This window comes from Tenrec ecaudatus, chromosome 5, assembly GCF_050624435.1.
Source record: "Tenrec ecaudatus isolate mTenEca1 chromosome 5, mTenEca1.hap1, whole genome shotgun sequence".
Lineage (NCBI taxonomy): Eukaryota > Metazoa > Chordata > Mammalia > Afrosoricida > Tenrecidae > Tenrec > Tenrec ecaudatus.
The window spans coordinates 46,467,195-46,480,249 of record NC_134534.1 but is presented as its reverse complement, the minus strand read 5'-3'; the positions used below and the strand labels follow the sequence as shown (position 1 = coordinate 46,480,249).

The 13,055-nt window shown below is 41.9% G+C and overlaps 1 protein-coding gene across 4 annotated transcripts in view; it reads right to left on the bottom strand.

Annotated features, from left to right (window-relative positions):
• Positions 1-5,367: 5,367 nt before the first annotated feature.
• Positions 5,368-13,055, bottom strand: part of RUNX1T1 (RUNX1 partner transcriptional co-repressor 1) — a 220,105-nt gene continuing 212,417 nt past the window's right edge. For all 4 annotated transcript variants that reach the window (XM_075549498.1, XM_075549499.1, XM_075549497.1 and 1 more), the window contains one exon: positions 5,368-9,395. In XM_075549498.1, the coding sequence (XP_075405613.1) occupies positions 9,120-9,395 (276 nt within the window). In that variant the 3' untranslated portion in view covers positions 5,368-9,119. The remainder of the gene's footprint in view (positions 9,396-13,055) is intronic.

Sequence of the window (13,055 nt, the reverse complement as noted above, 5' to 3'; positions counted from 1 at the left end):
CTGGCATACACACTGCCAGTCACTGTCCTACCCACCTTGAGACAAGTAGTGAGTGCTCTCACGCTGCCACTTTAGTGATCAATGTAGCACACCTGCCTTGCTTACTTGAATATATCAAAGCACAGCAAAATCTCAGGTTAAAATAAAATGTGTAGTCAATCAATAAATAGTGCTTCAGTGTATCAGAAACAATGGACAGTTTCAAATCATATAAAGAAACAGGACAATATGGCCCAGGCCATTAATGAACATAAAGGGCAGAAAAAATGCCAAGGAATAAAGGGTAATTCTTATCTAGTAATAGATTCAATCTTCCAAAAGATCATGAAAGAGATCAAGGCAAACACAGAAAGGAAAGAAAAGGAAAATACAGGGGAAAAAACCCTGTAGAAGAACCCAGAAAAACAGTACAAGGTTATTTTTTAAAAACCAACCAAACAAACAAACATATAGACAATTAAGAACTTCACAAAACAACTTAAAATCCAGAAGATTAATAAAAATATTTCAGTCAAAGGACATAGACTGAGAACGGAAACAATGGCAGGCAGATTCAGTGAAACAGAGCGCAAATTCTTTGATACTAATATGTTTGGGGAAAAATGAAGCTTTAGAGTTCTTGGGGACACGATAAAGAAAACGAGTTACGTGTGATGGAAGTTTGAATGCAGACCCTAAAAAAAAGCCACAGACGTTTGTTTTCAAGATTTGTTGGCAGAAAATGTCACTAACACCATGAAATATAAGCAGATAGCTTTCCAAGAGGTTCAATAAACCATGTACAGGATGGATTCACAAAGAAAATCACCGATATATTATAATCAAATTTTCTAATACCAAAGACATAGAAAGAATCCTGAGCTCAGAGAGAGAAATATTACCTACAATGGAGAACCAACGCTCAGTTTTCCTTTCTTGGGAGAAACCATTCATTCAAAACACACTAGAATGACCTATATAAAATTCTGAAAGAAAAAAAGAGGAGGAAAAAAAGAATTATATATCTAGCAATACTGTCTCTCGAGTACAATGGCAAAATTAGGACACTTGGAGATAAAAGGAGACTTTGAGTAGTAGGAATGTATATTTTGCTTACCTTTATATACAGAGAAATCCACACATAATCCACACAGCAGTACAGTCCACTTTTTCTCCTTTTTGAAATTTCATCAGACTTTCTAAAGATAAGCACATGATTTTATAATACATATGGATGATTTTCCAGAGTAGACCAATTTTTACATCACAAAGCAAAAATCAATAAATTCGAAAATGGTGAAATAATACAAATCATCTTCTCTGATGCTAAGAATAAAAATTTATATATCAATAACAGGAGGAATAAGTAAAATATATCAAATACTTGAAAATAGAATCATACTTTACTTCAAATTTTAATAGATACTAGAAGAAATTTAAGATTAAATATGAAAATGTCAAATCAAAAGAGAATGAAGATAAAACATATCAAAACCTGGAGACTGAGCAATGGCAATGCTCAGAGGTCACTGTTACAGCCATGAACACATGCATCTAAAAATAACCTTGATATTATTGAACTATTGAATTGTGTTATATGTAGAATAAATGCCAATAAAACTGTTGAGAGAGAGAGACAAAATCAGAATCAGAACTCTACAACTCAAATAACTAGAGAAAGAGTAGCTAGAGAAGCCCACAATTGTTAGGAAAAAAGAGAAATAATAAACATTAAAGAAGAAATAAATGAAATGAAGTAGAAAACAGAAAAACAGTGGAAAGAATCAGTCAGACTAGAAGATGATTCTTTGAAAGAAAAAGTAAAATCAGCAAGCCAGTGACGAAACTTCAAACTTAAATGATATAAGATTCAAATAATGAAAATATCAATAAGATGAACATTATAACAGAACCACATGAGAAAAAACTGATTGCAAAATAATATTAAAACCCATATTCTAAACAATTGGAAATAGGGAGGAAATTAATAAATTGCTGGCAACACACTACCTGCTTAAACTAATTCAAACTGAGGGAAAAATTGAACAGAATCATAACAAAAGAAGAAATTTAGGAGGTCATAAAACAACACAACTGTACAGCCATACCTCAGACTATGTCACTGAGCAATTCTGCCAAACATTTAGCACAAAGGTGACACCAATTCTACTCAAGATATCCCAGAATACAGAAAAGGAAAATGTCCTCCCAAAATTTCAATTCCATGATATTAATTGTAGATAAAGACACCACTTGAAAAAATACATATATATATCTCTAAACCGAAGAACACATTTAGGTGGTTAACAAAACCATGAAAAGATGCTAATGGGCATTAGCCCTTAGAGAGATGCAAATCAAAACTACAATGCAATACTGTCTCACCCAGGAACAATAGCACTGATCACGCCACAGAACACAAATGCTAGCATGGCAGTGCGGAGGCTTAAACTCCTTTACGGTCCTGGCAGGACGCGAACATGGTACAGCCACTGTGGATAATAGTATGAAGTATTCTTACAAAGTTAGAACTCTAAATACCATATGATCTAGCAATCCCATTTCAAGGTATATGTTCTAGAGAAATATGAACTAAGACATGGATGACACGTATGTTCATTGCAGCCTTGTGCTCAATAGCACAGAGATGGAAACAATTTAAGTTGCCATTGATGGATTAATGGATAAAAGATTTCTAGCACCTGCCTACAAGTGAATAATATGCAACAGTGAAAAATACATTGAGAACCATCTTACAGCATGGAAGAATTTAGAAGATATCATGCTGAGTAGGGTAAATCAATCACTAATATTGTATTGAAATCATTATTTTTAAAAATCAAGACTAGGTTTTTCACAGAAAGAAATATTCTTTGCTGATTACTTTGGATAGGAGTGTGTGTTGGTGGGGAGGTGGGAATCACTGGCTAAAATAGTCCCAAGCATCAATTACAGCGTAAGGAAGGGCAACGCTCAATGTGGGAGAAGTCAGCACAGTGCGACCGAGGCAAACAGTGAGAAGTATGAACAGGTAGAAAGGAACACTATCACCGTAAGAATCATCAATGCTAGAACATACCCAATCCCTCAACGACAGTGACAGCAAAGGATAATTTGTGAGTAGGTACATTGGTAGGTACATGTGCAATGTAAGTGAGCAAAGTAATCTGAGAGTACATGTACATACATATGTAGGCATGGTTGTGGGCATTTGCACATACAAATTTTTATAAATGCTCCATGTATACCAATATATATATTTAGTAGAGTAGATAGAAGGCGCAGCTACAGGAAGTACTTAGACATTGGGATTTGAAGGCTACTGAAGTTGTAGGTTAAGGGCTATAAAATGTATTTCATAAACATATATATGCTTCAAAAAATACTATTCCACATTGAAATCTACTGAGTGTTAAGCGCTTATGAACAGCCATCTAAGAAGCAACTGTTGATCTCTTTCCCCCTCAAGCAACTGAGGATGAAGGAAACCAGAGATTTAAGGAAGCAAGTAGTCCTCTAACCTGAGACCAGAAGTTGGTGCCTGGCTACATTATCAACCAGTTCAACCAGGACCAGAATAGAAGGTCCCAATTAGAATGGGTAAAAATGTGAAACCAATTAATAAAAACATTTTTTAAAGACCAGATTTCCTGGTTCAAGTCCTGAGTTTTAGAGTAGATTCCCTGCGGGAGTCTTCAAGAATATCCTCGGGAGACAGCCTTCCACCCCCGAACTGTACGACCTTCCAGACATCAGCCTCCAGCCAATGATGAGACAGCTTTGTAATAATAAGGAAGAGCCTCGGAAGAATGTATCCCTTGGGACACTTAATTGTTCAACACCAAAGGGGGACAGTTGCCCCAAAGCAAAGATCAAAAGATGGGAAGGGATATGGGAACCCAAAGAATGAAAATGGGGAGCCCAGGGAGAAACAGGGAGAGCGCCCACACAGCATAGAGATTGCAAACCACATTTTGTGTGTGGATCGTTGTGTATGGGATATTTTGTGTATGGATTATTGACTGGAAACGTAATCTGTAATGTACATTTTTCATAACTGTGAAGGAAGGGGTGTCCATTCATTATTTTTTAAAACAATGGATTTCTTTTTTAATCATTTTATTGGGGGCTCATACAACTCATCACAATCCATACATACATCCATTGTGTCAAGCACACTTGTACATTCGTTACCCTCATCATTCTCAAAACATTTTCTCTCTACCTAAGCCCCTGGCATCAGGTCCTGATTTTACCCACTCCCCCCTCCCTCTTGAACCCTTGATAATTTATAAATTATTTTGTCATCACCATGAAAAATATTAAAATAGCCACATTTCTCAGGAAGAAATATTTAAAATGCCAGAGCCCGGGACAGGAAACAGGCAGATTAAAGCAGCATTTATTTTCCTATTTTACCTGCCCACCTACATAAGCAGGGCCTAATAGTTATTCTTTTTCTTTTGTAATTTATAAATCCAAGTAGCATTTGGTGAAAACCCCCAAAGAGGAAGGCGGACTGGAGGGGCCTGACATTACCTTCATCATCGTCATTCACCACCACTCTCAGAGACACAGGCTCTTGCCGATGATTTGTCCTCCTTAGTGTCTTGAAACTATTGGTGAAGCCATGCCGTCGAGAGTATTCAAGGTCCAGAGTTTCTATCGCAGCGTTGTCTCCAGGTCCCTAGAAAGACTGGGTACTGAAGACAGGGTGGCTGTGGGTAGACGGGAAGGCTTTGGGCAGACCACTCAAACTCTTACCCAATTGCATGAGGGCAGCACTAAGCATCACACATCAGAGGCATCGTTCGGATCCCCCAGCACAGTTGGAGACTGCCACACTGGAGAGGCGTGAAGATGCTGGAGGTGTTTCTTCAGAGAAGGCTGGGGAGTGCAGGGAGAAGACGTGAAGCCGCAGAAGTGGGCCAGCGGGCCTGTTAGGACAGTGTGTACGGGGAGCGAAGCAACCTGTCCAAAGCCCAGGAGGTTACAAATGAGCCTCTCTGGAGAGAAACCTGGTTGTAGACATTGATTTTGTCTCAAAAGACAAGGACTGCTGCTGCCAGGGCAGCACCTGAGCCATGCAAGCCAAGTCCTTCCTGCGACTGAAGATTGTGATTCACCTCTCGCTCCTCCTGGGCAGCATCTCCCATGAACCACCTGGGCTTTTTCATGCTTTAACCTTATTTTCCTGTTTGTCAAGCATGGCAGAATGGACTTGTGTTTCAGGGGCCTGCTCTGCAGCAGAACGCACTCTGAAATGAGCTTCAGCACCACTGGGAAGGGCCTCTCTGGGTCAGGGCCACTGGCGGACAACTGTAGTCCACACGGAGGAGAAGTGAGACAGAGGAGACAGATTTTTTTTTACTTTTTTTATTACACAGTAAAGAATACAACAATACCTGAATCATACTTTAAAGATTCACAGGTTGACAGACCATACATTACAGTCCAACTAAGGAAAAAGGATAAACAAGAAACCACAGTTCAGACATAGTAGACTTAAAAGCTCAAGAGTATGCTGACGAAAGCATGATGCCTAGACCCCACCCCCCAGTGTTAGTCTACCATTAACTTGTGGTACATGTCTGAATTAAGTATTGCACAACAACTTTAATTTTTCACAATAATGTCGCAGAACCCAAAATAATATTTTAAAAAATTACTTCAAATCTGCATTTCAACAGTCTCCAATTGTTTTTTTTCTGTCCCTTGAGGAATTCGGACAACATGGAGTTGCTTTCTTTCCCTAAGTATTCCAGACGTAGGCATGCTTTGCATAAGTAAACCAGCCTTGAAATTTTTAAATCCCCAAGACATGCACCTACACCAAAAAAAAAATAATAAAGAAAAAAATTTAAAAGACAGGTGGCCCTGTCACACACAGTCTTATGACAGAGAAAAAGAGAAAGAGAGAAGAGACAGAGATAAGAGATAGAGGACGCCCTATTCCTATCAGCGACCACCATTCAATTCTATCCAATGAAGATAACTTCTTTTTAAATGTGTTATACCTACAAATTATACTCTCACATAGCCTGTATATAAGTGACAAGCAAAAAAGGAAAGTAACAAAAGTTTTCTTTTCTTTCTCTTCTTTAGGTTTATGAGGTCTGCATTGTTACCGAGAAGTGATATGGTTTTGCAGCTGTATGAGCTTAACTTTTGGTATCCTGGTTCTTCTGTGCCCATTTGGTTTGACTAGACCAGTTTTTGTTAGCTACTGGTGCAATATACATGCTGTCAGAGGTAGAGTGAAACTTTTTGCCACTGAGGAGAATGTAGCAAAACAGGAGGAGAGGAAGAGGAGGAGGAAGAAGGGAAGGAGGAAGAGGAATCAGAGATAGAGCTCAGAGTTTAGGGATTTTTTTTTTGTATTTGTTTTCACTCAGGGTGCCCTGAATTAAAAGTGATGAGACGTACTGTACTAATCCTTATTGTACACACGAGTGTTAAGAATAACAGTGCTGTTTCACATATATCACAGCTTCTAGAGATAAAGACGTGTGGGTATGACATATCTCAGTTTTGGGATGGTTTAACCCTTCGTAGCCTAGAACATATAATAGCTCTGTAAGAAAGGACTGTCCAGTGTCACAAGCAGACTAGAAAGCAGAGTGAGGTCAAAGGATTCTGGGAGCACCATGATAAAATAGAACCCATTCCGAGCCTGGTTATGTGCTTGAATTTCACTTTCAGCAGGTGTGCTGGCAGATGGACTTCCAACATGAATGCAGATAGATGGATTTGTTTGCGTATCAGAACTTTCTAAACTAAAACCGTTAGGAAAACATTCACATCACCCAAACAAAATGGAAACCGATATGTGTATGAAAATGCACGAGGGGGTGGGGGAATTTTTTTTAAAGGAAGGGGCTAAAATGTTCTATTTCTGAGATGTGAAGCAAACCAATGCTGGGTCACCTCTATGCAGATACTGAACAAGCCATTGAAGATGATGTCCGAGGGTTACGTTAAAAAAAATTGAACACAAAACACCAGAACGAATGGATCACTTTCATTAGGAAAAAACAAAAATCGATGCCTGGTGTTGATGTATGTGGAGAAGCGTCTTCCCAGCCTTGAGAACTTTGGTTGTCTACACAGCCTGCAGCACTGCGGACTCTTCTTAAAGCACACAACCCCATCCTGGGCTACGGCTTGCAAAACTAACAAGTCGTTCTGGTCTGGACCCTGGACAACGAAGGGTCAATAGATTCGCACTATACCTTGCTGGACATGTTTCACCTGCTGATCATTTGGAAAGTAGTAACTGGTGCTTTTCAAAATTCCGATTTTGGTCCATCAGGTCAGTCTTTGGCTGCCTTCCCTTCTTTAGCGAGAACGCGGTCGAACCTGGCACTCAGCAGCGGGAAAGCCGTCGCTCTGCACCTCAGCATTTGCAGCTCTAATGATTTATCTTTTTTCTTTTTTTTGTAAAATTAGAAATACTTAAACGACCTTACAGCAATATGCATGCACTGTCTTTTTTTAAGTAGAATATCTTATTTTATTTTTTTTAAAAAGTCCCTAATAATGTTTTTTTCCCAAACAAAACGAAAATAGAAAAATTCCACTACTACTCTATGCTACAGCTAAACTTGTTGAAATGGCTCTAGCATATTTAAAAAGTTTTCTCCAAACAAAAACAAAAAAAAAAAAGAGAAAGAAAAGCATGCCTAGGGAGTCGTGGTGACAGTGCAAAACACGTTTATGTACATCCCTCTTACAAAAAACACCAATATGTGAGCATTCCGTGAAGCATGCTGGTTCTCAGGAAAAAAAAATCCTATAAGAGAGTGAAATAGCAGCTCCGAAAGATAGCTTTTTCTTTTCTTTTCTTGAGGACAACCGAAAAGTTTTTTTTTTCCTTTTTCCTTTTTTTTTAACTACTAGAGAAATATCACTAATACATACAGATATAAAAGCAGCATAGAAAGATACAGGTTTCTCACCAACTAGGAATAAAGAGACTAAATGTGGGCATATGGGTCCACTACAATGCATGTTCACATTTGTCCAACACATTTACAAGGAAAAACACCATTGGGAAACCTCACAGGACAGAAGTGTTTTAACACCAAGAGAACTACTAGTTTTTCATTAAAAATCCAAACAGGGTGGGGTTGAAAAATTTGGAAAGGGGCTGGAGCTGGAGTCACCAGTTTTTAAAAATTATTTTTAATATAAAATGAATGAGCTGGAATAGACCCAATGTCTTACTCTGTGGAACCCTGCAAAAGTGAAGAAATGTGGGAGGGGTATTGAGGGCAGCCAGCTGATGTCAGTGCTGCCAGAATGCTAATTAACTGCAGGCTGAGTCTCTCACGTGTGTGTGTGTGTGTGTGTGTGTGTGTGTGTATTTTTGAAAAAGGAGCCTTTTGTATTATGGCAATTTTTTTTGCTGTTGTATTCATACATCCCACTGCAAATCCCACTTCATTTTTCATTCTGTTGACCTGGATATTATTATTTCTTTTCAGAAACAGGAGAGAGAAAAAAAAACAAAACACCCGAACATCTGTGTCTCCTTCCAATCTGCTGCACATCTGCGCATTTTGTAGCGGGTCTTCAAAGTTCAGTTAGCAACCCACGGACAGCATTCATCTTCTTGTTAAAATGTCTACTGCTGTATCCAATGCTCATGCCCTTGAGGATTCACCTCCTTTTTTTTTTTTTGTCTTCCCATTACTGTATATAAAGAACATTGTGACTTTTAATGTTAGCATTTTCTTTCTTTTTTTTTTTTTTTTGCTTTCAACAGCAATTAGCAATCTCTTGGTTTGCTGTTTGGTAAAGCATCGGTTAATGAGGTCATCTAGTTTTAAATCCCAGCTACTGGAAAATAACAGGGAGGAGGTCAAATCTATCGTTTTATATTCTCTGCTCTCTTTTCAGTTTTCTAAAGAAAAGATATCTTTGTTATCCACATAAGTCATCGCGACCCATTCGTTACTGGCCCTCTGTAGGGTACTACCGCCTCATTCAAGTTCTCTCTTGCTGAAGTACTGAAATAGGATAGTTCATCTATAAACAAACAAAACAGAACAGAACAGAACAACTTTGAGCATCTGAGGATGAGGAATTGGTTTCGTGTTGGTTTTATTGTCTTTCCTCCGACAGTTCTGAGTTCAGGTCTAACGAGGGGTGGTCTCTATGGTGGAAGGGGTCCCCGGGGTGGTCGACCTCGGAGTGGCTGCTGGTGGTGTGTCCAGTGGGCTACCAGCCCCGCTGTTGGGTGTGACAGAGGAGCTGGCGGCGGGCGTGTCTCCCTGCTGCGGGGCCTGCAGGGTCTGTCCGCAGATGTGGTGGTGCTTCTCCCAGTCTTTGTGTTGGCAAAACGAGCCACAGTATCGGGCTGTGTTGCAGCCGCTGCAGGTTTCACTCGCTTTGCGGCCACAATTCCAGCAACTCTAAAGGAGAAGGTAGGAAAAAGCACAATTTCAAATTAACATAGCGACGAAACCCACTAGGCAGCACTGCAGTTTTACTTTCAAGAATTTAGATATGACGATATTTCGATCCGAAGGCTGGACAATCAGAGAACTGGGTCTCTTTGTGGTGGAAACAATTACCCTGAAGTTGGAAGATCCAGTTTGCCCAGCGTCGCCTTGAAAAGAAAATCTGCTCCTACGAAAAGCAGGCATTAGCAATTCCAGGGGGCACTCCGCGACTCAGACTCAGGCAGGCTTCCACGAGTTGGCATTAACTCCACAGCAGCGAGTTAGATGGTAAAGATGAAAAACCGAAGCCGCTGTCTGCGCATGCACACTGAAAACGCAGGCGAGGCTGGTCCTGGTGTAAGAATGACCCAAGCCTTCCTGGCAACGATGGTCACGGCTCCTAGAAAACGGGCAGAAGCCCTCTCACTGCCACCCTTTCAGCTTCTTTCTCTGGGATCCTGCTGGCAGAGTCGGCTGTGCCTGCTAAGGGCCAGGTCAGCAGTTCAAACCTGCCAACCCTCACCAAGGAAGGACAGGGAGGCTGTATGCTTTTGGAAATATTTACAGTCTTGGAAACCCACGGGGCAGTTCTCCACTGCGAGTCAAGAGGGACTGGATGGTGAGAGGCTTTTTTGCTTTTTTCCACTCTGGTGCCTTCACACCTACACTCTGCATTCACTCATATGAACACTGCTGTCTGTTTCCCCTTCTAACACCAGTGACCCCACATGAAGACCCTAAAACATTACCACTCAGGCCTGAAACCTCTTCTTCCTAAACATTAGCACATCTCACAAAGAAAACACCAGAACTCTATATTACAGTTAGAGAAAAACACCTACTCCTCACTTCTTGACTGTCTCATCATCTATCATTTTATAGTTATGACAATGGTAAACATTCTATTATCCAACTATTGTGCACATGGAGGAGGCAGCAGGCACAGACTGTGGTAGCAGCAGCTGTGGATCAAGGAGGCTGGACTGCACTGTCCCAGGCCCTCTTCTCCCCCGTCAGAGAAGATGCCATGTCCAGCTGCTTCACAGGGCCATCCACAACCCCCTTCCCATCCCCAAAGCCTCGAGGGGCAGCTCTCATGTTACCTGGGCTCCTGTACCTTCCAACTGCCATGGGTGTGAACGTGAGAGAGGGGGGCGGGGAGGGTGGGAAGGGGCATAACCCTTGAGAGAGTCAGCTCCCTGGGGAAATTGGTTCAGCCCAGAAGGAAGATGTTTTGGGTAATGCCTGGCCCCCAGTCACACTGCCCACTTTCCCCAGCTTTGCCTCTTCCCCACCTCCTCCGCTGCAGAGCAATAATCCATAGCCGGCCATCATCTCTCTGATAATCTTCCAAAAATCAAACCAAGCAAGCTCACTGCCATGGAGTCGGTGCTGTCCCATAGTGACCCTCCTGGGGGTCTCTGAGACTGTGAATGGGAGTAGAAAGCAGAGTCTTTCTCCCACTGGTTCCCAACTGCTGATCAGGTGGCTCACAGCCCAGCACATCACCACTACCACCACCCCTGGGCTCCTCTGCAAAGGAATTAATCCACAGCTGGACCCTATCCCTATGAGAAGCATATTCATAAATCTCAGCTGCCATGATCACATTTTTTTACATTAAATGGTCTAAAAATAGAAAGAAAAAAACCAACTCTCCATTTTTGCATCATGCCAATTCTCGAATAACGACCTGATCTTTCAACCTTGATCGCATTGCTAAGTGAGGAATGGGTGCGGGATGTAATAGAAGAGGATTCCAGAGAAGGTCAAGGCACTTTAGGTGCTTCATGGATTTTACTGCCTTCAGTCCCACTGAGCTCGGTATTTGTTGTCCCTGGGGTGGTAGTTACAGAACTTGGTGTCAATTTGAGGATTAAGAGTATATGGGTGGAGTCTAGTCTGTCAATCAGGATATAGTCAATGAAACCTCTGTGTGGGCATGGCCTTCTCCTGAGGAGTCTGGAAACTCCTATATTTCCTCCTTGGAGGCAGGAGACACTCTTTCTCTTCACTCACTCCCTGTAAGACATCCCTGTGAAGAAGAGAAATGGAGAGAGGCTGATGGAGCCAGATCTTTGGAGCCAGAGAAGCCATGCGGAGACCCCTGCCAGCGCTGAGATGCTCACATCACTGGATCAACAAGACTTCCCACCCACTGGCCTGTGATCTTCCTGCATTCAGTGTCATGGCATGTGTCTCGTGAGTCCAAAGAGAACTTTATAGATTGGTATTGGACACACAGGCTAATATTGGACTTATTATGGGCTTGATCTGGACTTGGATGTTGTCTCAATATTCAACTGCTCTTGTATATAAAGCTCTTTCTTATACACATGAGTGTCTGTGGATTTGATCCTCTAGTCCGCCCGGACTCACTCATTGCCACCAGGGGCTGGGTCAACTGCTCAGCAATCCACCTTAACTTCAAGCTCCCTGGAGGGCAGGGTCTTGGGTCTGTATTTCCAGTGGTATATTCTAAGCACAGAAAGCAACGCCCGGGTCTACATTAAGTGCTCAGTGTGTGTTTATGAAATGGCTAAATCGGGGAAGGATGACTTTTTCTTTGAGAAGTAAAACTGTCAAACCGGGCAAATATTCATCATATTGGCACACACAGGAGTTCGCCCTTTGGAGCTCTGTGGTAGCTCGCTCCTCTTCCTGGCAATGCTGGGACCCAGCTGAGTGGCTCATCTGAAAACCAGCGGTACATGACCGGGGCATGTGAGAGCCCCAATAGGTGTGGCTTTTATACCATGCAAGATATACAAAGGGATTTTTAGTTATCCGTTAAATTTCACTAATGGATTAGAAAATTCTCATAGAGAGGAAGGTCCGGTGATCTTGTTCTGAATATTAATCCGTGACAACCCCACAGACCACGACAATACCATCACATGGAGCATGGGACTGCCAGGAGTCGGGGACCCAGTGGACAGCAGCTGGCAGCGACAGCAAGTGGGTTTGAAGTACAGCACGCCTTCAAAGGTACAGCCTCTGGTTAAAGCCGTTGGAAAGAGTCCGGCTCCATATTCTAATTCCTTTAAGATTCAGAAACGATGGCCCAATGAGATGAAACAATGACCAAAAAACCCCTTTCTCGTTGCCATCAGGTTGATTCCGACGTAAAGTGACCCCAAAGGACCGAGCAGAGATGCCCCTGTGGGATTCCGGACTGTAACTCTCTATGGGGACAGAAAGCCTCATCTTTCTCCCACCAAGTGGCTGGTGGTTTCAAACTACTGGCTGCAGTTAGCAGTCGATGTGTAACCACGAATCCACCAGGATGCCCCCAAAACCCAAACCAAACCCAAAAAAACCTTAAAGACCCTGAAAACTCTGGGCAACGAGAGGTGTTTTAAATGAAAAGAACTGAGAGAAACCTAGGAATATGGCTGATAGATCAATGTCAGAAGTGAAAATGGGATTTAAAAGGAACAATTAATGAAGTGACCAGCTCTGTTCCAATTCCATTTAACCGAGAGAATATCTCAACAAATGCGTTCCTATGAGGGGGTCTGTTACCATCACCAGGAGCCCTTCTCCCTAAAACCCGTCTGGCCCACCCTTCAAAGCAGCGAGGTGCGGGACTCAGCAGTGCTCCGTGAAGTTCGCTTCTTTGAGATTCAG